At 46.6% G+C, this 27562-nt stretch overlaps 1 protein-coding gene across 1 annotated transcript in view; it reads right to left on the bottom strand.

The window, feature by feature from the left end:
- Nucleotides 1-27562, bottom strand: part of LOC146805677 (amine oxidase [flavin-containing] A-like) — a 675430-nt gene that overhangs the window by 435743 nt on the left and 212125 nt on the right. Inside the window, exon 3 of the mRNA XM_085622952.1 lies at nucleotides 22488-22625. Within this exon, the coding sequence (XP_085479078.1) occupies nucleotides 22488-22625 (138 nt within the window). The remainder of the gene's footprint in view (nucleotides 1-22487; nucleotides 22626-27562) is intronic.

Below are 27562 nucleotides of genomic sequence, written 5' to 3'. Positions count from 1 at the left end.
AACCATGCGTGCATCCGTTCCAAAAACGACTCTACACCGTAAAAATTATGAAAATATTCTTTCTTTATCTTTCTTCTCTTAGTTGCTGATTGGGAAAATAAATAACAATCACAATATATACATTTAAATATAGCAGGTCAAATAAATATTTGCTGTTTGCTGAAATAAATAGGGGTGATTATAAATAACAGGGCATAAATACAAGTGCAATATATACAGTCAATTAAATACTTTGAGGTAATAAATACTGTATCAATAAATACTGTCCCAATAAATCCTGTACACCAGCAAGTCCTGTGGACCTAGAAATTCAGTGCAGCAATAAATAGATGAGAACTTAATAAATACAGTAACCCCAATAAATAATTAGAAGTATACAGTACACTTTGTGAATCAGATGACACTTCACTACTGAAGGGCTGAATTGGCCCAGGCACAGCTTGTAGGGTGTGAAAGGCTTGAGGGGTACCACTCCCTGGCTGAGGCAAAGGCTGAGGCCTAAACTGAGGTAGATCAAAAAGGGGGGAAATTCCAATGCCCTGGCTTCCCTCTCCACAGAACCTCTCTAGGTTAGTCCCAGTTCACCCCAGGCACAGTCAGGTGGGTTTCAGCTCCGCCCTAGCCCCTTAGAGTAGTCTCTCAGGTCTCCACAGGGCCTAAGGCGCCCTCTACTCCACTTACTGCCCTTTTCTGATGCTCCGACGCCGCTGGAGTCGTGTCGACGCCGTGAGGCGGTTCCGGTTCGGTCTCGGCGGCCTCGGCACAATGTCAGTTCTTTGACGACGCCGGTAGGCGGTTCCGGTCCGATGTCGGGGCCTCGGTTCGACCTCTACCTTCGATTCGACGGCGTCGGGCAGTCTCCACACGATGTCGACTTCGGGCGGCTCCGGTCCGATGGCGCACTCGGCTCTGATGACGTCGGCCGGCCTGGCCTCGATGTCAACTTCCGGCGACTCCGGGGTGCGATCCTCACCCCCGACCTCCGGTGCTCCTCCTCACAGGCTCCGGGCGACTCCGGAGTGCGATCCTCACCCCCGACCTCCGGTGCTCCTCCTCACAGGCTCCGGGCGACTCCGGAGTGCGATCCTCACTCCCGACCTCCGGTGCTCCTCTACCTCGGTCTCCGACGACTCCGGAGGGCGGACTTCACCCTTCCGATGACGCCGCTCGCTCGACCTCGGTTCACCTCCTTCTCGACCCTTGGTATTCCACTCGACCTCCGCCGGCGCCCTCTTATGACCTCAGGCGGCTCCGGGTACGACGTCTACTACCTCAGTCAGCGCCGCTTCTCCACCTCGGGCTCCAGGTCTTCGGCTACTCGACGCCAGGCTCCAGGGAAACCAACTCTCAGGTCAGAATCTTGTTATCTTCTTGGTTCTAAGGCCTGTTCCTGCTGTCCAGGTCCTTAGGATGGTTTTCTTCTTTCTTCTTCCCACACAGGGCTATAGGCTGGGATCCATCAGCTGGGACAAGTATCAAGGGTGGGTTTATGGACCCCACTCCAGGCACAAGTTTCCACCCCTGCTGCTTCACTCCTTCCTCCTTCACTCTTGTGCTCCTCTCTCTTCACCAGTCAGGTGCCAACTGCCAGCTCCAACTGCCAACTGCCTCTCTTATCCTCCCAACATTCTAAACGGTTTCCAACTGTCACACAGTTCTGGAATCTCCTGGAAGGTTCTGGAAGGTGCTGGTAGGTTCCAGTGGATGCTGGTGATGTCATGGGAGGCCACCATTTTGTGCTTCAGGCCCTCAGACAGAAGTTTCAGGGGTAGCTAAAATGGCTCCCTGAATCTGTAGCAACACTAAAAAGTCTGGTGGTTCCCAAAAAGGAAAAATTCAAACAGGGTTTGAGGCAAAAGTGGGACAAAATAAATAATGATGAGGAGGGACCACCCAAAGGGCTGACAGGTCTAACACGCGTCCCCCCCAGCTGAAAGTGGGGAGAGCTACCCAACCCCTTGGGAGTTCTCATCACTAAGGCGGAAATACCTTGAGAGACCGTCTGCATTGGCGTGGTCCACTCCAGGCCGATGTTCCACCTGAAAGTCCATCCCCTGTAGGGAAATAGACCACCTCAACAACTTGGGATTCTCCCCCTTCATTTGCATCAGCCAACGAAGGGGTCGGTGGTCGGTCTGAACCAGGAAGTGCGAGCCAAACAGGTATGGCCGCAACTTCTTCAGAGCCCATACCACTGCAAAGGCTTCACGCTCTATTGCACTCCACTTCTGTTCCCTGGGAAGTAGTCTCCTGGATAGGAAGACCACGGGTTGATCCAGACCCTCTTCGTTGAGTTGCGATAACACTGCCCCAATGCCATGTTCTGATGCATCTGTCTGGACAATGAACTTCTTGGAAAAGTCTGGGGCCCTTAAGACCGGGGCCTCGCACATGGCTTTCTTCAATTTCTCAAAGGCTTGCTGACAAGCCTCTGTCCAGACTACCCGTCGAGGTTGTTTCTTGGACGTAAGCTCCGTGAGAGGGGCTACGATGGTACCGTACCCCTTCACGAAGCGGCGATAGTAACCCGTGAGGCCCAAAAATGCTCGGACCTCAGTCTGTGTCTTGGGGGGTTCCCAGGCCATGATGGCCTCGATCTTCGCCTGGAGGGGTTGCACCGTCCCCCTACCCACCAAGTGTCCAAGGTACACTACCGACCCCTGCCCGATCTGGCACTTGCTGGCCTTGATCGTCAATCCAGCTTGTCTCAGGGCCTGGAGAACAGCTTGCAGGTGCTGCAAGTGATCCTCCCAGCTGTTACTGAAGACGGCTATGTCATCCAGATAAGCAGCAGAGAAACTCTCCATCCCGGTGAGGATCTGGTTTACCAGGCGCTGAAACGTGGCAGGTGCGTTCTTGAGCCCAAAGGGCATCACACAGAACTGGTAGTGGCCATTGGGCGTGGAGAAGGCTGACCTCTCCCTTGCTCCATCAGTCAACGAGATCTGCCAGTACCCCGAAGTAAGGTCAAAGGTACTTAGATATTGGGCAGCTCCCAGCCGGTCAATCAATTCATCCGCCCTAGGGATCGGATGAGCATCAGTCCTTGTCACTGAATTCAGTCCCCGGTAGTCCACACAGAACCTCAGTTCTGGTTGGGCACCCGGTGGTGCAGCTTTTGGTACTAGCACCACCGGACTGGACCAGGGGCTGCTAGAAGGTTCAACCACTCCTAGCTCCAGCATCTTAGTGACTTCACTATGAATGCTGGCCTTCACCTTGTCAGACATCCGGTAGATCTTGGACTTCACAGGTGGGCTGTCTCCTGTGTCCACGTCATGGACGCACAGGTGAGTCCTACCCGGAACAAGGGAGAACAACGAAGAGTACTGCCCCAGGACCTGGCGACAGTCCTCCTGCTGTTCAGGAGTTAGAGATGGGGAGAGAATCACTCCCTCCACCGACCCATCCTTTTCCTGAGACGCAAACAGATCAGGGAGAGGCTCGCTTTCCACGTCCTCTCCTCCGTCAGTCACCATCATCAAGATGACTTCGGGCCTCTCGTGGTGGGGTTTGAGGCGGTTGGCATGCAGCACCCGCAGGGGCTGACGAGGGGTCTTCAGGTCCACCAAGTAGGTAGCCTTACCCTTCTTCTCCAACACCTCAAAGGGTCCTGACCAGCGATCCTGGAGGGCACTAAGCTCTCCTGGTTCGATCACCCACACCTTCTGGCCAGGCTCCAACTCCACCGGGTGAGCGTTGTGGTCATACCACGCCTTCATTACTGCTTGGCTGGCTTCCAAGTTGTCAGAAGCTTGCTTCCACAACTTAGCCATTTGGCTCCGGAAGGCCAGCATGTAGCTCACCACATCCTGGGGGAGCTTCCTGGGAGTTCTTTCCCATCCGTCTCTCACCAGGTTAAGAGGTCCGCGTACAGGGTGCCCATACAGAAGCTCGAAGGGGCTGAAGCCCACTCCCTTCTGTGGCACTTCCCTGTAAGAAAAGAGCAAACAGGGTAGGAGGACGTCCCATTTCCTCCGCAGGCTTTCAGGCAGACTTCTGATCATGCCTTTCAAGGTTTTGTTAAACCTTTCCACCAGACCATTGGTCTGGGGGTGGTAAGGAGTTGTGAACCGGTAGGTCACTCCACACTCCTTCCACATCGCCCGCATATACGCTGACATGAAGTTGGTCCCCCTGTCGGACACAACTTCCTTGGGAAAACCCACTCGGGTAAAGATTCCCATCAGGGCCCTAGCCACAACAGGTGCTGTTATGGTCCTCAGAGGTATCGCCTCTGGGTACCGTGTGGCATGATCCACCAGAACCAGGATAAACCTGTGACCAGCTGTAGTCGGTGGATCTAATGGACCCACAATGTCGATGCCCACCCTTTCAAAGGGGGTGCTAACGACAGGAAGTGGTTCCAGGGGAGCTTTCAGCTTCACCCCTGTTTTCCCACTGGCTTGGCAAGACACACATGTCCGGCAGTAGGTATCGGACGACACTTTCATCTGAGGCCAATAAAAGTGTGGGACAAGACGGGCGAAGGTCTTGTCTTGCCCCAGGTGTCCTGCCAAGGGGATCTCGTGAGCCAACTCTAACAGGAAGGCTCGAAAACGTTGAGGTACTACCAAGGCTCGTGACGATCCATGTAGGGGTGCCTTGGGTTCACTGTAGAGGAGGCCATCCTCCCAGTAGACACTGTAGTTCCCTTCAACGTTCCCTGCTGCCTGGGCTTCGGCCTGTCGCCTCAGCCCCTCAAGGGTAGGGCACTCCCTCTGGCCCTGGCAGAATTCCTCCCTGGACGGGCCTCCCTCCACGTGCCACTCGGCCGGGATGGGTAAGTCCTCCAGGTTGGTAACGTCCCCCTCCGCAGACTCCTGGTCCACCACCTCCGGTGGCCTATCCGTCCTACGGGGTGGAGACGCCGAGGCAGGCTCCTCCTGTCCTCGGTTCTTCCCTTGACTGGCAGCTGGCTGGGCCTTTGTTCCAGGCTCCAGCCGGAATGAACTCCCTCTTCGGGTAGTCTCGGACCTTGTGCTAACACAGGCCCAGTCAGGTGTACCCAGCATCTCGGTATGAGTCCGGTATTCCACCTCCTTCCAAGCGTTGTGCTCCATGTCATTGCCCAGCAGACAATCGACTGGCACGGCAGGGCTTACGGCAACTCGAAGTGAACCTGCAACCCCCCCCCATTCAAAGGGAACCTCAGCCACGGGATAGTGACCGGTTCTGCCGTCAGCCATCGCGGCTGGGTGGAGTACATCGGGAATGACTTGCTCTGGAGTCACCAGTTGGCTACGTACCATAGTCATACTGGCTCCTGTGTCTCTCAGAGCCTCCCCTCTTTGGCCATTGATGGTGATCCACTGCCCATACTTTGCAGTATTTGCGGGCACCTGGATCTTAGGAACCATCTCCCGTTCTCCCAGGGACACTAAAGTGACACCCGCCCACTCCCTTCCCTTAGTTAAGGGCATCTCCTCCCCGAGCACTACACTAGCTACCCCGGGGGGCTTTCCTCCAGTGGGAGGGGGTGAGCGTTTCTGACACTTCGGATCTCCTTTATAGTGTCCAACGCCACCGCACTCGTAGCAATGGACAACCCTTGGCTGCTGACTCTGGCCAGGATTAGGGTTTCTGGGTGGGTTAGCCTTAGAGGTGAATCCTGTTCCCTTCCCTTGGAAGTTATTTTGGGGGCCTTTGGAGAACTCCTTTTTCTTTTCCCCTCCTTCTTTCTTTTGGGGGGCGCCCTGTCCGGCCTTTTGAGTATCCCCTCCAGTCCCCCTGGTGGACACCCGGGTACTAGCCCAAATGTCCGCCTCCTCAGCAAGCTTCCGGGGGCTGGTCAGCTTGCTATCCACCAGGTGTTGCCGCAGTTCAGGGAAACATTTCTCGAGTAGGTGTTCCTTCAATACCAGGTCAAACAGCTCCTCGTAGTTCCTGACTTCACTGCCCTGAATCCAACCTTCCAGTGCCTTCTTTGCATAGTCCAGGAAGTCCACCCAATTCTGTGTGCCCAGTTTGTGACTACCCCTGAACTTCTGCCTGTACTTTTCCGGAGTTAGTCCAAACTTCCTGATGAGCGCCAGTTTCATGGTGGGGTAGTGGGTTTGCTCCTCCTCTTCGAGGGCCAATAAAGCATCCCTACCAGCTGGAGGCATGTATTTGTACAATCCCCCTCCCCAATACTTCACTGGAACCCCATGGGCCCTCAATGAGACCTCATAGGCTGCGAGCCATTTGGCGATGTCATCACCTGCCCCATAGCTTGCTACAATGTCCTTTGGCAGGTAAGGTTTGGATTCCCTGGTGGACTCTTGGATTTGGCTGCCACCATTAGGAACAGTTGGTGCCCCAATTCTGAGGATCTGAAGCTCTATCTCCTTCAGTCTTATCTCATGAGCCATCCTCTCTTTCTCCGTCTCATGAGCCAACCTCTGTTCCTCCTTCTCCTTCTCCAGCTTTGCTAAATCCAATGTGAGCTGTCTTTTCTCTCTCCGATCTGCTAACTCCACGCTGGATAAGCCCCCACTAGAGGCACGGCTGCCCCCCCTAGAAAGTGTCCTGGGCCCTGCTGACAGGTTCCCCACCTCAGGTTGGTACATCTCAGCCCCCTCGGGGTCAGGCTCTCCATCCCTGTCTTCCTCCTCAGCCTTGCCTTCCCTGCGTGCCTCCCCCCAAGCCCTTAAGCTGGTTTGAAGTGCACCCTTCTTTGCTCCTGGGGGACAGTACACCCCCTCTCGCTGGCAAAACTCCCTGAGTTGGGCCACAGTGTATGTTTCTAAATCTTCAAGAACAAACTCCATCTTGCCCACCCAGGTTAGAGGACAGGTTTTGTGCAGTAACAATGCAGGGGGATACCTTTAGTAATACCTCCTCCCACCACCAGAGTAAATTTGGAAAAAACAAAAACCCACAATTAGGAAGGCCGCTGTGAGAAAACTCCCGGTGTAGGCCTATGGACTACCCACAGTTATTGTTGAGTATATGTAGGCACAGCTCTATCCCACCACTGAACACCAATTTATGTTGGAAACAGCCCACTCCCACTCCGCAGGGTGGTGGTGGACCTTCCCGACACAACGTGGTAGCTTGGCTCGAGTGGTCAGGAAACAGGCGCAGTGCTAAGCATACAATATACCCATACAATAACCATGCGTGCATCCGTTCCAAAAACGACTCTACACCGTAAAAATTATGAAAATATTCTTTCTTTATCTTTCTTCTCTTAGTTGCTGATTGGGAAAATAAATAACAATCACAATATATACATTTAAATATAGCAGGTCAAATAAATATTTGCTGTTTGCTGAAATAAATAGGGGTGATTATAAATAACAGGGCATAAATACAAGTGCAATATATACAGTCAATTAAATACTTTGAGGTAATAAATACTGTATCAATAAATACTGTCCCAATAAATCCTGTACACCAGCAAGTCCTGTGGACCTAGAAATTCAGTGCAGCAATAAATAGATGAGAACTTAATAAATACAGTAACCCCAATAAATAATTAGAAGTATACAGTACACTTTGTGAATCAGATGACACTTCACTACTGAAGGGCTGAATTGGCCCAGGCACAGCTTGTAGGGTGTGAAAGGCTTGAGGGGTACCACTCCCTGGCTGAGGCAAAGGCTGAGGCCTAAACTGAGGTAGATCAAAAAGGGGGGAAATTCCAATGCCCTGGCTTCCCTCTCCACAGAACCTCTCTAGGTTAGTCCCAGTTCACCCCAGGCACAGTCAGGTGGGTTTCAGCTCCGCCCTAGCCCCTTAGAGTAGTCTCTCAGGTCTCCACAGGGCCTAAGGCGCCCTCTACTCCACTTACTGCCCTTTTCTGATGCTCCGACGCCGCTGGAGTCGTGTCGACGCCGTGAGGCGGTTCCGGTTCGGTCTCGGCGGCCTCGGCACAATGTCAGTTCTTTGACGACGCCGGTAGGCGGTTCCGGTCCGATGTCGGGGCCTCGGTTCGACCTCTACCTTCGATTCGACGGCGTCGGGCAGTCTCCACACGATGTCGACTTCGGGCGGCTCCGGTCCGATGGCGCACTCGGCTCTGATGACGTCGGCCGGCCTGGCCTCGATGTCAACTTCCGGCGACTCCGGGGTGCGATCCTCACCCCCGACCTCCGGTGCTCCTCCTCACAGGCTCCGGGCGACTCCGGAGTGCGATCCTCACCCCCGACCTCCGGTGCTCCTCCTCACAGGCTCCGGGCGACTCCGGAGTGCGATCCTCACTCCCGACCTCCGGTGCTCCTCTACCTCGGTCTCCGACGACTCCGGAGGGCGGACTTCACCCTTCCGATGACGCCGCTCGCTCGACCTCGGTTCACCTCCTTCTCGACCCTTGGTATTCCACTCGACCTCCGCCGGCGCCCTCTTATGACCTCAGGCGGCTCCGGGTACGACGTCTACTACCTCAGTCAGCGCCGCTTCTCCACCTCGGGCTCCAGGTCTTCGGCTACTCGACGCCAGGCTCCAGGGAAACCAACTCTCAGGTCAGAATCTTGTTATCTTCTTGGTTCTAAGGCCTGTTCCTGCTGTCCAGGTCCTTAGGATGGTTTTCTTCTTTCTTCTTCCCACACAGGGCTATAGGCTGGGATCCATCAGCTGGGACAAGTATCAAGGGTGGGTTTATGGACCCCACTCCAGGCACAAGTTTCCACCCCTGCTGCTTCACTCCTTCCTCCTTCACTCTTGTGCTCCTCTCTCTTCACCAGTCAGGTGCCAACTGCCAGCTCCAACTGCCAACTGCCTCTCTTATCCTCCCAACATTCTAAACGGTTTCCAACTGTCACACAGTTCTGGAATCTCCTGGAAGGTTCTGGAAGGTGCTGGTAGGTTCCAGTGGATGCTGGTGATGTCATGGGAGGCCACCATTTTGTGCTTCAGGCCCTCAGACAGAAGTTTCAGGGGTAGCTAAAATGGCTCCCTGAATCTGTAGCAACACTAAAAAGTCTGGTGGTTCCCAAAAAGGAAAAATTCAAACAGGGTTTGAGGCAAAAGTGGGACAAAATAAATAATGATGAGGAGGGACCACCCAAAGGGCTGACAGGTCTAACACCAAGGGAAATATTCTGTGTGCCTGAGAGGGGTGCCCCTGGAACTTCACTACGTTTTATTGTTGTTCGACTTGCCCCTGTATCAAGTAAGAATTTTCTATCTTGACCTAACAGTTCACTGTGTACATAAGGTCCTTCTTGATCTACAGGGACCTCAATAAGGGGTAAGCCAACTTCCCTCTCTAGGCTGTTTCATGAGTATCGTTGATAATCAGGATAGTCATACTGTGCGGTCTGATACATCTGTCGGGTCGTTGTTTGTGTGGCAGCAATAGGCTGCGGTGGTGGAGCTGGCATAGACTGTTGCGGAGCTGGCATGGACTGTGCATGCTGCGGAGCTCCTTGTTGGTTCTGATCCTGTCTAGGTGGCCGTGGTCTTTCTTTTGCGTTACCTATGGCAATATTATGTTTTAAAACTGGACAATCGTGTACATAATGACCTGGCTGTTTACAATAGTTGCACGTCCCTTTAACAGGACCTGTTGAAACACTGGACTGTGTTATACTCTTCTTATGACCGTCAGTTGGTACTGTCTGGGAAACTAGCATTTTCATTTTCGTGTCTTTCATGCGTCTATGTTCATGTTCTTGTTCTTCTCTAATTCTATTGTGATGATACTGTAGCATTTGTAACATTTGTGACGGAGTGTTACCTTGCCAGGTACTCTCGAACTTCAATACTCTATTCTTAACTTGGGGCAAGGCATTTTCAACTAACTTTGTCACAAACAGATGTGGATACGACTCGCTACTTGCTTTTATTCCACTATTTATACCAAAACATTTCTCAAATCTGGAATAAAAATCACTAGTGTCTTCATCTGATTTTTGTTTACAGGCTGAGATTGCACCCCAGTCTTCCTTTTTCGTAGTTAATAAACGTGGCAGTACCTGTACTAGTAGACCTGGTAGTGCTTTGATCTTGTCCCCGAGCCCTGAACCTGGACCTCGAGCTTTTTCTTCGTTTTCTAATGCTGTCCAATCTATCTTCTGGTCTCCCACCTCCCAATCCTTTTCCTTGAGTTTTTCGTAAATGCCCGCAGGCATTAATACCTTCAATATTGTCATAATGTCGGGGTAGGTATATTCTCCCATGAGTAACATATCTTTAATTTCACGGTGGAAACCCGCTGGGTCTTTGTCATGACTGGGTACCACCTTCTTCATTTCTAATAGTTCTATTTTAGATATGGGTGTGTATACAAACACACGTTTAAACTCATTGTCATCACCCTTTATCGGGTGCACTTCGCGTAAGGGATTCTGTCTATCCATGTAATACGTCGTTCTTTCCTTGATGGGCAGTGAGACATGTTCAGGACATACAAAAAGGATGTACTGCTTTCTGAATTCTAGTATTTCTCTAATTAACTTAGTACCGGAACCTCTCCATTTATTCGTGAGTAATTCAGTCAATATATCAGGTAAGGGACCAGGATCGGAGTGTTGGCTTTTATATAATATAAGGAGTTGTTGAATCATATAGATACCAGCTAAACGCTGTTCATCTGGGGCGAGGTTTAAAAACGTATGTACTAGTGTATCATCACCATATTTTCCAGGACTATCAACCCAGTGAACGGCTGACCTGGCTAATTCTTGTTCGTCCATAGAATCGAGTATATGATAATCCCTTCGTTCTCGGAGTAATTTGTCAGCGGCTTGGAATGAATGTTCGGGGGACCTTATATTTATTATAGGAGTTTGGAATTTTCTGTTATTATCTGGACGTATCGGACATATCGGATCAGTAAAGCATCTAGTATTATTGCAAGATCTTCCTCTACCTACATAGGCCATAGTTTCTAACTGTCCTGTGGGCAGTTCTAATTCTTCCTCGTCCTCGGTTTGTTCTGGTTCGTCTACTGCTAATCTTTCCTCGTGTATTCGTTCTATTTCTTTGCGGATCTTTCGGCTCATAGCTACTATACATGATCGTTTATCGTGTCTCCCCTCTGATATATTCTTACCCCATGTGGTAAGAATTTGCATTTCTTCCGTATTTACCCCTGGTTGATCTTGATTTCTGATCACACAGTTTATGAGGAAACGTAACAGTTCCCCCTGTATTTCCACCTTCTGATACTCCATGGCTCTGTTAATACTCTCAGGGTCTTGCCCTGACTGAACAAAATGATATATATTTTCTAAATGTGCAGTCATTCCTGGTAGCTTCCCTAAATATATTGCAGCTCGTCGGATACGTAATGATGCCAGCATCATTTCGTCCCCTTTTCCGGGCACAGGGTCATATCTACAGTCTATTAGAAGTTCCTTGAGCGTGTTGGGAGTTACTAGTTTGGGCGTACGTTGGTGGGCTATTTCTTGAAAGGAAAGTTTATTTGTTCTGGGTGGCGTAGAAAAAATGCTTGATGTACCTCCGGTAGCACCACCTGGGGTGCTGGATGTGAAAGGATTCGTTGAACGGGATATAGCAACCATAGGTGTGGATGCAGATGTAGAAACAGATGTGCTTGCCGGAACTTGTGTCGGGGTTTGCTGTTGCAGAGGAGGAGGGTCTTGGCGTTGAACCCCCTCGGCAGGCGGTCTATGTGGCGCAGCATTAGCATACTCGGGAGCTGCGTCGTCTAAATAAGAGGAAAGAAAAACATCTTCTGCGGTTCTGGGATGCCCTTTGGGATGTGCTTTTATCGGAAACAATGGGGGTGGCAAGTCTCTTGGTATCTCCGGAGTAGCCTTAGGTAGTCCTTCGGCCAGAAGAGGATACATACCATTCACAAGGGCATTTCTTTGTCTGTCTGTTTGTTCTGACTTTACTCGAGTACCTTCTTCAATTAATACACTTTCTCGAACTTTATTTGAATTCTCCTTACTCTTCTCTTCCTGTCTACGTGCTTTTTCTGTACGTCTATACGATTCTTTACGCCATAATTCAATGGCATCTTTCTGTGACTGTCTAGCTTTCTTTTTCCATAATTCTTCCTCTACTTTCACGATGCAATCTGCATCCCAGGTCCCAGCTGCGGGCCACCTCTGACTTTCTGGTAATTCCTTGGTGTAGTCTACCCATAGATCAAGAAATAATATGGTGTCTAGGCCATGTTTATGATACATGAAGTACCCTGGAGTGTCCCTAGGAGGAATGGGAACAGCTTCTTCGAGTACCCCTTTTCTGGTTTTGATCTGTCTTAATTTCGAAAAGAGCGGCATATTGAGAACTGATCTGATCGGATACCTAGTTTTGAACACGTTTAATACCATAAAACACAATAATGAACAGTCATTCACACCACAATATACAGAACGTATTTAAAACATTTTAACATTTAACATTTAATGAATAAACAATGATGGTCATTTAGGGAACTAGTCACTAAGCATAATACTCGATACTAACTAGATAAATTCTGAATTATATACTAGACATACTTGATATACTGCTAAACAGTACAGATACACTGCTGAAACAGTGCAGACCGGATTTGTGTACCCAAACCCGTCTTGACCGGCACAACCTATGTGCACGTCAGAACGCCTCCCCGATAATGGTACTCACCGGGTAGCTCGGAACGGAAGGCCACGGAACTGAACTGAACTTGAACCGGACTGGACTCGACTCAGAACTTTGGAAACTTCGGAAACTGGTGGGCCTCTATATACCTCGGATCTTGCTCTCTCAGCTAGGCTCTGGTCGGGATACTTCGCACTTCTCACCGCCTCGTCTGGGTGTTGATCGCAGCCTCAGTTACCCCCGCTCGGCAGGAGGGAGATACAGGAAATCCTGTGGGTACGCGTTGTTGTCCGTCCAGCTGTGACAGGAGACCGGGCCTGCAACGCACCGCCGGCGCGTGAGATGAGAAAGTGTCCCTGTTCGGGCGCCATTCATGTGGTAAATGATTTAATTACCGGGACTTAATTTGATGCGGAAAATCTATAACAATAGCTCAGTAAAATAAGAGGCAGAATCCGGGGTATTAGAGGTTCGGAACGGGCTTTATTCCATAATCAATTTAAATCGATGAGCTCCATATTCCATCACCACGAAGGTTCAGGAAGTGAAGACCGTTCTTTATTGATAGGTAATCATTTTTATACAATAGGCATTACAGTGAAACAAATGGAGGAGGCGTAACAATTGATGGTAAAGATAAAACATACATGCGTAGCAAAAGTGGGTGTAACTAGGCGTAACTAAAGAACGTCATCAGGTGTGATGTCATAATAGGGTGGTTTCATGAAAGAATTTCGCAATGTCAGCAGAAATACTTGGCAGAAATGCGCGCGCAGCAGCATGACGTGTGATTGACGTGCAACTAGGGGGTGAAGGGGACTTGACATTTAGCTCTACATGTGGCGACAGAAGTCTGGAGGGTCAAGTCAACCTAATCCCAAATCATATCTAACATCCTATGTTTAAAGAACTATGTTATCCAAAAGAGAGGTCTCTTAGAGTAGAATCTTATTCTATACTGACTATACTGACTATTAGTGCGTGTACAAGCGTCTAAGTGTCTACACTAGATGCGAGGGCAGGAATCTTCCATAGCAACAGGGCTATGAATTACTTGCATAAAGACAGAGAAGCCGGGCCCTTTTCTCGGTAGCTGGAAGAATGTTTACTTAAACTACTAGACAGGAATGCATTGGGTAGGGAGCGGAGCAGATAATTTCGAAGGTGAAATACAGTTTTTGGCAGGCAACAGGCTGATGTCAGGCACCGTTAGCCGCGCAGAGAATGAGGACAAAGTTCATGGATACAGATGCGAGCTCAGACTGAAGCTTTCAGAGGCAGAAGGCAGGAAAAGCTTGATGGCAGAATCAGGGCCTACTTGCCCGGACTGTAAAATGGCATAAGTGAACCATATAAAGCCGGTGGCCTTTCATACTTAGGAATGGAATATCCGGCCCAATCATGGCGAATCTGAAAGAGGACATGTTGGCGGTGGACACGCATGTGTTTGCGTCTTCATAACTGGAACTGGAGGGAACATACATGTACTTGTGATTTATACATGAAACCGTTGGGGTCCAAGATAGGGGACATAACTGACCAGAAAAATCCATATTTCCACAGTAGTAATCCGATTTATACTTGTCCAACATCACTGTTTGTCTCCTTTCCTTCAGAAAGGAGGAAAGCAAGGCCAGTGCCGCTCCCTTGACTCCCAGCATTTCCAGCCGCTGCTGCAGAAGATTGTGATCAACAGTATCAAACGCGACTGACAAATCGAGGAGAACAAGGGCAGCCGTGCCCCCTCTGTCCATCACAGTCCTGATCTCCTCAATGGCCTTAATTAATGCCTTTTCGGTACTGTGTTCGTGTCGAAAACCAAACTGGGAGTAATCAATAATTCATTTTCCTGGATGTATTGGGCTAACTGTTTGTTCATGATTTATTCTACTATATTGGCTGGAAGTGGTAGCCGAGCAATAGGGCGGTAATTATTATGATTAGACACATCCAGATTGTTTTTTTAACAGTGGAAGTATGGAGGAGTCTTTCTATAGAGATGGGAAGTTGCCTGAGATTAACATATTCTTGAAAATTTCTGTGAGCTCAGGGTTCACCACCTCCGCTATATCTTTCAGAAATGCGGTGGGCAGGGGTCAAGTGGGGACCCAGATTTAATTTCTCTAATGCGTTTTTCCACTACCTCAGAGGGAAATCTGTGAGAAGCATTTAAATCTATTTTCCTTAGGTTTGGGGTTTAAAGGTGATTTGGTGGGGCTGTGAGAGGGGGTGGCTTCAAAAGCATCATAAATATCCTTGACTTTGTTTTTGAAAGCTACTGCGATCATATCACAGGAACTTTGATCGCTCTCGATTCCTTTATTCTCAGGTAGGGACGACAGTTTCTCTACTTCCCCAAACAGTTCTTTTGAGGTATTTTGGATCTATCAATCTGTTTGTTAAAAAAGTCATTTTTTTCTGACATCAGCAGATTTTATATTGAGTTAGAGCGGATTTATATATATCTTTGTCCGCTATGTCATATTTAACTCTCCAGCATCTTTCGAGTCTGCAACACTTTTGTTTTTCTTTTCGCAGGGTGTCAGTAAACCAAGGGGCAGAAGGCGAGTTCCAATTCCCTGAGGTTTTCCCAGTGGGTACCGTGGCCTTAATGGCCTCATTTAGCCAGTCAGTATAGTTAGTGACTGCTAATTCTGGGGGAACATTTATCAGTGGGCGCGTTCGTTCCAAATGCGTTTAGAGAATGATTTTGTCCACCTTGTTCCTGGCCGTGTAGGTGAGAGAATGGGATTTTGTCATCCCTCCCACTGGGCTTTTGGGACTAAGAAAATCAAACCTGATTAAAGAGTGGTCTGTCCATGTCAACGGGAGAGTCTATTTTGTTATTAGTCCCTGTACAGAAGTAAAAATGCCGTCAAGTGCATGTCCTGTCTCATGGGTAGGTGTTTGCACCATCTGTGATAGGCCCAGAGCCCCTAGAGTCTCTAGCAAGGATACAGTCTCCTTGTTCCCAATATCCTCTAGGTAAACATTAAAATCGCCCAAAATTGTAAACTCATTACTGGCGAGAATGGGTTCCATAGGTACATCTAGATTATGAATGAAGGTACTTCTAGCGCCTGGGGGGCGATAGAGTAGAATACCTCTAAAGGTTGTTCTAGCATTTAGTTCAATTACAAAATGGAGGGCTTCATAGAAAGGAATGGAGGCTGGGTAGAGACTAGCTTCAAACTGCTCCCTAAAGATAACAGCCACTCCGCCCCCTCTTTAGGTAGGCCTGTCTACTCTAAAAGACCGAAATCCACTAGGGGCCGCTGTTATAAAGTCTAGGTCAGAGTCTGCATCGGCCCATGTTTCCATCATGAAAAGCACGTCTAATTTATGAATAGATATCATTTCTGCTATTTCATACTTGTGTTTGGCAAAGGACCTGACATTAGTGAGGCCGCAATGTGCTTCAATCATACCCGAATGTTTTAATGATTTAACACTCTGAAATATCGAGGTAGGTTGGAACGCCCTGATCGTCTGTTGCAGTGGGAGAGAGAAACCACATGGACAGACTGAATTATCTTCACTCAGACTCAAAGTGAAATGTCTGCCTAACTATAACGTCCCTGTCACCTTAGTTTTTTTCCACGAATTTCTAAGCTTTTTTAAATGCTAATTTCTAAGTATAACGTCCCTGAAACCGGTGGTTTTTCAAATGAATTTCTATGGTTTTTAGGTTGAACCTGAGCAGCGCATGCGCTGCTCTGTGAGGCATACTGTATTAGAGTATTGACTTGAAGCCCCGCCCACTCTCCACCCATATTTTTTATTGGTGTGTTTCATTGTCCTTCGTAAAAGCTGGCTTCTGATTCTGTAATAGGCTTGTTAGTCCCCACTCAGTATTGCCTTGTCTTCATTTGTAACCTCCCATGGCGACACCCCTTTTTACATGTGTTGTTGCTCGGTAGACTTTAATTACAGCCTGCAAGCAATATTGCATTTAATGGTTTCTGCATGCCTGCTGTTCCAGGCAGGACACACTCGCTCTCTCGTAAAATGTTATTATTTGTTTTACATAGCACAGCACGACACAAGGCTTTATTATTTGTTTTACATAGCACGCAAGTGGTGGCGGGCATGGTTTTGCTTTAGGTGCTGTGCAAAATGCAGCCGCTTTTTGTTTTCACTATTTATTTAGATTTTGTTTTGTAATTTGCCCCATGCCCCCGCATTTACACATTAATGTCGGCCACGTCCCATACCCAGGCCCATCCATTTTTTTTGTTAAATAAAAAAATGGGAGTGGGGCCCAGCGGCTCCTTCCCGGGCCAGTTTCGGCCCGTGTCCCCATCCCCCCAGCTTGGCCAACTCGTTGGGGACCGCGGCTCCCCGCCTCCTGCGGGAGACGGCATTGCTTTTAGGCAGAGGAAACTGCAAACATGCAGCTCCCTCTGCCGAAAAGCAATTCTGATTTGCTTTATAGAAGCAAGAGCATTTTCAATACTCTCACTTCCATGAAGCGAAGCAGAGTTTACTATAGTATGGTGGCAGCAGTGCTCCCACCATGCCACAACAAACTGCAATGTCCCAGGGGTGGGCACCCTGGGACATTGCTGGAGCGGCTCTGGGTTGTGGCAGTCCCCAGGGCCAATTACGGCTCTAAGAGGGGGGCCGCGCTGCCCCTCTCCCATCTTTCAATTAGCCCCAGGGAGGTGGCGGTCCCCGGGGCTGTGTGGGGGATAGGAGCACCCCCACGCATTATGATACATTTAGCCCCGGGGAGATGGCAGTCCCCAGGGCTGTGGGAGGCCCTGCATTTCCACAATCTGCCCCTGCATCATTATTTTTGATTGGCCCTGGGACCTGGCCCACCAGGGAGCTCAAAGAAAAGGAAGCGAGGGAGCCTGCGCTTTGTTTTCTAAAAATATTTCGGCCGGATTCGTGGATCCAATGTGAATCCTGCCAAAATTGTTTTTAAAAATGCTTTTTTTGGAGACCCCTTGAGCAGGCCTAGGGGGTTAGGGTGTTTTTACCCTACCCCTTTTCTTGTTTTTTAAAATTTTTTCCCTTTTTAGATGGCTGACAACACTTCCTGGTTTGAAGTGTTGGCAGCCAATCAGATCTCCGGCAAGAGATCGGGGTAATTCACAGATCCTCCACGTCCCCACTTGGAAATCTGATAAATATTTCAATTTTTTAGGAACTACTGAATGGATTTAGACAATTTAATAGAAAGAGTCCTTTCTGAACCAAGAGCTACCTCTTTGCCAAATTTGGTATAATTCTGTTCGCAGTTGGGGCTGTAGCCGTGTCTAAAGTTTCCTATGGAAAATAACATGGAGAAAACACTTTTTGCGACCCTCCTTTTTCATGGCCCCTGCATGGCGAATCACCCCGAAACTTTCAACACAACAGCTGACCTGACCACCCCATTAGTACTGCAAAGATTCGTCAAACGATCCCATATTCACATATCAAAAAATGTTTTTCCTATGAAAACGAGGTCCTAACTATAACTACCTACTGACAACCCCCAGTAAAGGGGGGGTTGGGGGGATGTGTGTGTGTGTGTGTGTGTGTGCGTGTGCATGTGTGTGTGTGGTTGTTAGATAATATGGCCCTATATTGATATGGAGAAGCAGAAATGAACCAGAAAGCTGAATGCCAAGTCATTTATAAATGATACCTGAACCCTGAGATGGCAATATAGGGTTTAGTTACACGTTATTTGTGATGTATATCACATGATTGAGTTACTACTCTTTAGAAAGATTTGAGGCATTTTAGCGCCATTCTCAGTTTAACTTTTTTTATTCATTGTTTGTTTCACACTGCAGACATCTCTGTGGATTTTTATGTCAAAATGTAGATTTTTGTTGGAGAACAGATTGTGCTGATATTTAAAATGTGTTTCCATGTAACAATATGTATTATTATAAATCAAATTATAAATGTATATTAGCATTAGAAGCAGATTAAAAGCATGTATTTTATAATGAGATTTTTCTTTGCAGTACATTGACATTATTGACTAGGTTTAACAAGACAGAAAAGGGAAAAAAGTGTGGAACAATGTATTCAGCTTTTTGCTGCTTTCTTTGCTTGCAATGTTTATGCACACACACTTTGGAAGATTCATTTGTAGATGCTTCTATCATAGGTCAGTCTGCCAGAGTGAGCTTGTCTGGTGTGCTTATTAATGCTGTAAGAGCAGCACTTTTATTTTACAAACACTGAAAGAAAAAAGAATCGTTGTGTAGCCATACATTTAACTTTTTGTTTGTTTGTTTAGAAAAGCACAATTAAAGTCTTGTGAACTGTGGAAAATATTTGTGGAAAATATTGAAACTACTATCACTTCCAAACATCCCATAAGAGTGTTTGCCCATTTAAATAAAAAAAAAATATATATATATATGTATATTAGTATGCAGTTATAGTTAGGACCTAGTTTCCACATGAAAATCATTTTTTGACGTGCCTATAACTTTGGCATCGTTTGACCAATCTTCATGAAATTTTCCCAAAAAATGTGTCAAAGTAGGTTCTCTGTGTTATGGAATGTTTGGCAGTAAAACGTGCAGTGGGGACCAAGAAATAGGGGCGCGAATTAAGGGTGTGTTTGTAATGTTAATTCCCATAGGAATGCGTTGTCTAACCATACCACTGGACAAATTTACACCATATTTGTCAGGAAGGTAGATGTTGTTATGCAGATTGTGATTTTTGTTATTTGGTGCAAATCTGTTCAGTAGTTTTTGAGAAATTATAAACAAACTGTATAGTGATATCTCTGGCGGTGAATATTTTGCGGCTATTTCATGGTAGTCATACAGCCACTCATACATCCACTCATTCACCTATACACCCACTTACACACCCATTAATGCACCGAGACAGACACTCATGTACTGTATCACTCGCCCATACAGACACTTCTGTATCTGCTCAAACACCCATTCAGCCACTCATGCACCCTCTCATTCACCATTTACAGCCACTGATACACCAACTCAGTCAACTATACAGATGCTCACACACCCACCCACTTACTCATACACACTCTGACACACCCACTCACTCACCTATACAAAAACTCACACACCCACTATTTCAAGTATACAGTCTCTTATATGCCCAGTCACTCTTCTATACACAAAGGTTGAAGTAACAATATAGTTAGGTGAATAATTCAGTGACAACATTAACATTTTGAAGTAAAACAAAACAAAGAAATTTACCAGTTTCAGTTAGCAGACCTAACCCCCGCCATGCAATGCTCTTGGCCCCACATAACACATCACTCATGACATGTTCTATGATTTCATTATTGACATCACTGATGACACAGCTGATGACACCATCAAATGAGTGTGTTATTTTATTGTATAGTTTATATAGTGCCGGGTAACTACCATGTTACTTTTCTGCATAATTTTGTACAGCCTGTGTCCAGCTAATGGGTGTAATTGTTTGCAAAATACATGTGCTCTTAAGGCATCATATGTGTGTAGAGGTATTGAACATGTTATAAATCTCTGTATTGAAGATTAACTCTGACTTCAGATGTCCATTCACTACTTGTGTTCAGTATGTTCCACACAAGTTGTTTGGCAATGCAGAAAAGGTTTCCAACAGAACAAAAATTCTGCATAGTAGATACTAAGTATTATAAACAGCCTTGAGTTATTCGACAGAATCATCTCACCATGACAATGCTACATACCATACCGCACTGTGTATATGTGCTTGTTTTGCTTCAGAAGATGGGCTGCAGGTAATAAGATCTTTAGCACCTTCAGACCTCAGTTATTTTAAGCAAATACTGTTGCGAATAGAGTTGCATAGAGTGTACACTGTTCATTATAGATACTTTTTACTTTTCTGTGATGTGTTTCTCATGAGAGTTTCACTGTCTACAAACAGTGTGATATAGAGTAAACTCTCTCCATACAGTAAACATTGTTTACAGTACCAACCTTTCTGCTTATATCAGCCTAATTTCTCAATCTTGGTTCGGTGACTGTGAGGGGCATTCATTTGGGAACAGGTTTTACTTTTTCCCGAACAGTTGGATACATATTGAAGACCATGTGGAATAAGTGTTTTCTATATATCTGTGGTTGATTATTAATGAGAACTAGGCTACCCATGAAGTGTAGGGTACAGGGTAACAGTTGCACATAACACATGGTTGCTACACCTAAGGGAGATGTGTCTCTGATGGCATTAATGATGCTTCACATTATTCCAAGCTTTTTTGTAGTTACTTTCAAGACTCTAATACCATACCAGTTTATAGAGCAATGTGTACAAAAGACACTTGGATGATGTCATTAATGATGTCTTTTGAGATGTCAACAGTGATGCCATAAATGATTTCACAGAACAAGTAATGAGTGATGTAACATGTGAGGTCATAAGCAGTGCATGGTGGGGGCGCAAGTATAACTGGTGACTTGCTGTGGTTATTTTGTTCAAAACGTTACTGTTGTAACTGAATTATTCATCTAACTATAATGTTAATCTTTGTTTTCTTCAATAAAGTTTTATGTTTTTTTTAAAAACAATAATAGATTGTTTTACTAACGTTAGTTTAACCTTTGCTTTTTCCAAGAATTTCTAGCCTTTTTTAATGTAAAGTAATATTTTATTACCATATGTTAAGCAAAACCCCACTGCTCAAGGCCGATGGCTCTGCGTGGCAGAGGATAGGCCTCAAGTCCTGGCCTGCGACCTGGCCCTGTACCAAACCCACCCACAGGCAGCCACCCCACACTGCATACGGTATTCAGCTGTGCACATCATGGAGTTGGCAACAGTAGCCAACCCACTAGAAGGCAGCCAACCTCCCTGCGGGCAGCCAACCTCACACTGCACAGTCTTTAGTTGCAAACAGCATGGGTCAACCCATCCCCCAGGGCTGCTATTTTCAAAAGGGAATGGGCGTGTGACCACCTGGGACCAAAATAGGTCCTGGGACTGGACTCTCGATGACACACAGAAGCGCGGGCAGGGAAAATAATGTACTTCTACCCGGCGAGAGCTCCAAAAATGCTGCCATTGATTGGGAACACATCATTTTGGCCCCCAAAAACGTTTTTTTTTAAATTGAAAAAAGAACAATAATATTTACTGCTCCTTGAAAGAGGTGTCTCATTTGAACATATTTTTCAGCTGCATGTTGCTCCTAGAAGGGGTAGAGGCACCACCAAGCATGTTTTAATGTTGTGGGGGCTGCAGGGAGTGCAGCAGTTTGTCAACAACATTAAAGAAAAGGAAAAAAGGTAAGTCTCCAGGGTCATTAAATCCATGACCCCCGGACAGCTTCCCATATTTATTTTAAGCACTCCTAGCTGGAGCTCAATGTACTTCAGCTGTGGTGCAGAGCCCCCTTGTGGTTGGTTGCAGCCAAACCCTGAGTCCAACTCCACGGCATGCACGGATGAAGATTGTGAACAGATTAGGGTAGGCTGTCTGTGGGAACATAGGGCCTGAGTTCCTCTGAGTTGGACTACCAATCAACAGAAGGGCCCCATGCCAATTGCTGTACTTTACGTATAAACAAAATTGTATACTTTGTGCCCAGTACTATGCGATCACTATGAGCACCAAGCACTTTAATCCTGTCCTACTTAGTGTCTGCAAAATTACAGAATTAAAAATATTCATCAAACCAGTTGATAATGTCTATGTATGGTTGCATTGTGTACGTTTGGATTGGCCCACTCCTGAGAATGTTACTAATAGTTGGCAAAGTTTCCAGGCACCACTGTTGAGAAAGAAGATTTGGAGCAAAAATTAGAACTTGGGAGCATATCGTCTGTGGACAGCAGTATGAACAACTATTAGACAGGCCAAACCAGGTAGAATGGGGTGCAGTCACTGTCAAGAAATACCCTGACTGAAATTGGGTAATTGTAAACTTTCTACCTTACAATGGTTTACTAGGTTAGAAAAAAACTAGTTATGCAAACATAATATTCATGATTAGTAAATTCAACAGTGTTTCAATGGTACAACACACTGATTTTTAATTGATGAGTGATTACCTTAACATGCTCAATGACACGTTGCTCAACATTCACTTTGTAGTTCTCTATGCCCAGCTCCTTGGCTAACCTTAAGATTCGATTCTGTGTCGGACCAATATAGGCTCCACCGACATCCACATACTGAACGTGTTTATTCTATAAGGAAAAGGTAAACAAAGCATTAAGAGACAAAAATACATGACAATACAGGTAAAAGCTGCACTAGAGAGGGACTCAAGAAGAATTGGCCATTCACATTTTCCAGCATCCCCAAAGTATTTCTCAGCAGGTAGCTTTCAATCATTATGTAAAAATAAGGCAAGATGCATTTATCTTCTGATTAAATGCAAAAAAGCTGCTAGGACTATGGATGTGAGTTTGATAACCCTCATTCACCTTTGTACTACTGTAATTAAACATTATGGACAGAATTTAACCTAAAGCAAAGACTACTTTTAAAAGTAAAACTATTTCAAAGTAATTATTAGAAAGTTCTCTGTGATTCTTGGTGGAATTTCACATTGTTCTACAAACTCTTGAATATAAGGCTAGATGCCCAATTCTCAAAGAGAATTCTTAAATCTGCACCCACAGAAATCCAATTTTTCATGGGTGCAGATTTTAAATTATAAATGTTCCCCAATTCATATAAATCAGCAGTTTTGTGCTGAAAAAGCTGCACTATGTACAGCTTTCAAGGTGTTCTACTGAGTGAGTCACATGATTTTTTAAAGACTACTATTTCTCAAATGCTTATTTGTGCATAGTGTACAATTACACAATAGTGAAAGACAGCATAAAGTATAAATGTATATCTTTTTATTTTTTCTCCATGGACAAATAATTTTCCCTATCCTTGCACCCCTCCAAGTATGGGGGTGATCCATTCCCATTCACACCCTGGGGCCTGAAAGTTTTATGCACACGTTTGTGGGCATTAAAAAAATAATGAACTTAGATGGATACCGCAGATACCCAACATCTAAAATTTCCCCAGACACCAGACTAGATCCGATAGATTTTTAAGAATAGCCCCTGTGCACCAGTAGGAGGCTTTGTGAGGAACTGCATTAACTCCAGAAGTGACGACAAGAACCGACTGTAAGCTCCACCTGAGCGTGCGGATGTCAGTTCTATTCTTTCCGTGCCTTTGTACGTGGTTCCGGAGGTAGATCCTAACTTTGTTCTCATCAGTTTTAGATTTTTTATCATAATTGTTTTCAAGTGTGTAATGGAACATCTCCCGTACTAAAACTACAGGGTTTAAACTTTGTAAAGACTGTTGCAAGCAGACGTCCGTGAAAGACCCTCTTGCAGTGTCTCTGGTGTTGGATTCAAGCCACAACACCACGTCATGTGAGGAGGGTGCTCTTATGCATCCGAACACAAACTGGGATTGCAAAGCCAAGTTCCATATTGCAGCCCTGCTCCTGCTCGAAGTTGAGAGTGTGGACCCCTTCTCGCTTCAGAGACCACACCTGCAACAGGCCTTCATAATGGTCCAAGTCATCATGTAGGTCAAAGTCCAAGAAGAAACATAACAAGTACAAGCAGGGCTTATTACGACCTCACCACTCCTCTTCTCACAAGTTGCAAGGATGTCAAGGTGCACCTCGGTCTCGCTCTGGGTCCCCCTTGAGGAGCCAGTTCCTCAGCTGATGCCCATGTGCTCCGAATTTACAGGGTTGTCAGTGACATCACAGCAGATTGAGGAGCTTAAGGAAGCCATGTTGTGAATCTTTGGCATCCTGATAGCTCCCTCTGATGTGCCTTCGGGCCAAACATGTCCGTAGAGACATCGAGTCGAGTTACCACCAGTACATCTGTCCTTGGCACTGTCTGCACCTCCTGAATACAGTTCCAGTTCAGTTCCAACTTTGTAGTTGACTCTAGGTCTGGCTTGACGATCCGCGCCATTTCATGCCTTGTTGACACCGGCACAGATGGAGGAAGCTGATCCTATTTCCCTGTCTGACTCTGACCCAAATCTGTCTCAACCTCGTCTGAGGTAACACCCTGTAAAAGTTCCAATGCACCCAGCTCCAGTTCTTCTGGCACTGACAAGTTGCCCTCCAGCACTCCAACAACTTTTTCAACTCGACTCTGATCAAAGTCAACCAGTTTTTGGTGATGATGTTGATGATGGGGATACATTTCCACTGCAATATGATAGCATTTATTTAGAACAACAGGGGGCCAGAGAACTTAGCACTTGCTCTGACATGCGGCTGGATTTTGCGACTGGCCCATCAACGGAAGAGACAGCCTCATTTGCTTAGTGATCAGACAAGCAGCTTACGTCTTAGACTTACAGATACGTTTTGTAGAGGTGAAAACAAAAATCCTCAATGAAGACATATGGACTGGGCAGACCTCGTCCAAGCCCTTTTTGCCATTGAACGAAACCCTGACTGATACCCTGAAGGGTACCTGGCCTGAACCTTGTTGCAGCCACCTGTTAACAGACAGGTAGCACAGTGCCACCTACTTTCCATTGGTAACCCAGCTTTCCTTATGCAGCACCATAATCTTGAAAGCCTGGTAGTTCAGGTATCTACTATAAGGGTTAATCCTAGCTCATTCCCTATGACCCCCCACACACAGGAAGTAAAAGAGGATTGAGGCATTCAGTAAATTAAAGTTATCCTCAGGTAGCCTTGTCCTTCAATCAGTCAATATTCTGCTGCTTGTTGGGTAGGTAATCATTACCCCCCCCCATGCATTATGGAACATGGTCACAGAGATCTTTCAGCAAGTGTGGGGAAATTATTCTGTGCCAACCTGGCACAAAGTATTCAGGATGGACACGAAATGGACAAATATATTATTAGATCAGGTCTAGACACTACTGATTGCTTACGCAGAACAGCTGCGATTATTAAGGTGCTCTGCTACATGCGTGGATGGTTTCTCAGATGAAGTTCAAGCATCACTCAAGGATATGCCTTTTGATTGGCCTCGCCTGTCTGGCAAAAAGGCAGATTCCGCATGAAAAGCGTTTCAAAGACAGACGAGCCACAGTGTGGCCGCTTGGTCTTTTCACGTCTGCAAGGCAGTAACCACAACAGCTTCACCCCTTTTGTGGTATCGTCAGGGGTTTTTCTTGAAGGCAATGCCAAGGCCCACCACCCCAGCAACAGTACCCCAGGCCATTCGGGGTTTGGGTCAGAGATCCTGTAGACAGTGTCCAGGTCCACAGAACAGCAAAGCTTCCAGTCCCCACCACTAGGGCAGCATTCTTTAAGCCACTTTAGTTTACCCTTAGCAGCATGCGACCACCCTGTAACATCCTATAAGTGGGTCATGAAAATAGCTCAGCGTGGCTTTTCCCAGCCATTCCAACCCGCTAAATCTTCCACCCACGTTGAAAGGTTGACTTGTCCATTTTACTGCAGGAATTTCAGGCTCTTTTGGAGAAAGGAGCAGTAGAGAAAGTTTTAGCCTCAGACATGAGAACTGGATATTGCTCCCACTATTTCTTAGTGCCAAAAAAGGGAGGAAGGACTTTGTCCAATTTTAGATCTGACCTTTTAATTTCTTCCTGCAGAAGGACAAATGTAAGATGCTCACACTGTTCCAGGTTCTATCTGCCCTCAATCCAGAAGACTGGATGGTAGTGTTGGACCTGCAGGAAGCCTATTTCCATGTTCCCGCCCTCCAAACCAACAGGTCCCACATCCGGTTCAAGGTGGGCCAGGAGCAGTTACAGTTTGCCTATTTTTTTGGATTTGGGCTCTCAGTTTACCAGTCCAGTTTGCCTTGCACCCCTGTGGGCTCACCAGTGCTGCACAGGTGTTCACAAAGATAATGGCGGTAGTCACATCATACCTTCGGAGGTCAGGTAGCCTGGCGCAGGTGCACCACAGTCAGTTGTGGAAGACCTCCATATGATGGCAAACGTTTTGACATACTTGGGGCTCAGTTACAATGTGCTGAAGTCCCACCAGAGTCCTTCGCAGAGTTACCGTGCCTAATCAAGCTTTCTGTTTAGTTTACCTGTGGAGTTGCCCTGCTGTGTTTCTCTCAGCATAGTATCGCTGCTTAGAGCAAAGGAGTGCATATTCAGCTTTATCTAAGTCAACTGCTTTAAGTTTAAGTTCAAATCACCAAGTATTTTACGGGTTCCAGTGCACTTATGGGCATCTTCCACGGCCCACAACTGACCCTCCAATTCCACCCACTTGACTGTCCACCTAACTACTGCTTTCAGCATTTCCCATAGAAGTGGGATTTTGTTTTTTTGGGGGGGGGGGTTCATTGATTTGGAGGTATTCCAGGATAGCTTATTGGATTTCCTTCCGGGTGTTTTTATATGTGAGGAGTTTATCACTGAGTATCCATGGCAGGATGGGCATAGGTGGCCTGGGAGATGGGTGAAAAATCAGTTAGTGGTGTGACTCTCATGTCAATCTGTGGGTTGCTGCCAACATTTGAGGGGGATGCTAGGAAGCAGTCTAGTTTAGCATATGTCTGATGTAAGACTGAGAAAAAGAGATTCGCTTTGATTGTGGGGTTTACGTGACTGCCAGAATTCAGTCAGGCCCATCTCTTTCAGTCATTGCAAGCTGCCAGCAGAGAATGCTCTGGTTTTTCCAGCTCTTTGGGTTGTTCAGTCAAGCTGTTGATTTAGTACTAAGTAAAAGTCCCCGCATATGAGGACATTTTTATCTGTGGTAAACAGTACTTGCCTAAGGGCTTGTGTCAAAGTAATATATAACCAGAGAGGAGGGGTCAGAGCTGGAGAGATGTAAGAATGAAGGGGGTTTTCAGTGCTCTAGTCCCTGGATTGAGTCTTGGTGGTGGTGAGGTTGATGTAACACTGCTGAGCGTTCTCTGCGGCTTTCATCCACTGACGACCTGTGGGCTTTTGATTTGGGGGTTTGCCATGTCTGTGCATTATGACCCCCTGCACGTGGCTGATTTATGAACATCAGTTCAGGTTGAGTCTTGGCCTGGGCAACCGAGGCCTAGAAAAGACAGGGACTCCTCCATGGTGCCTATTGTGTGCTTTTCTTTGCCCCACACAAAGATGAGTTGAAAGGGATACCCCCATCTATATTTGAAATCCTTTTTTGCAGGAAGGTGGTTGCCGC

The sequence above is a fragment of the Triturus cristatus genome, chromosome 8 (genome assembly GCF_964204655.1).
Source record: "Triturus cristatus chromosome 8, aTriCri1.1, whole genome shotgun sequence".
NCBI lineage: Eukaryota > Metazoa > Chordata > Amphibia > Caudata > Salamandridae > Triturus > Triturus cristatus.
The sequence above is the reverse complement of the archived record's forward strand: the minus strand, read 5'-3'. Positions and strand labels throughout refer to the sequence as shown.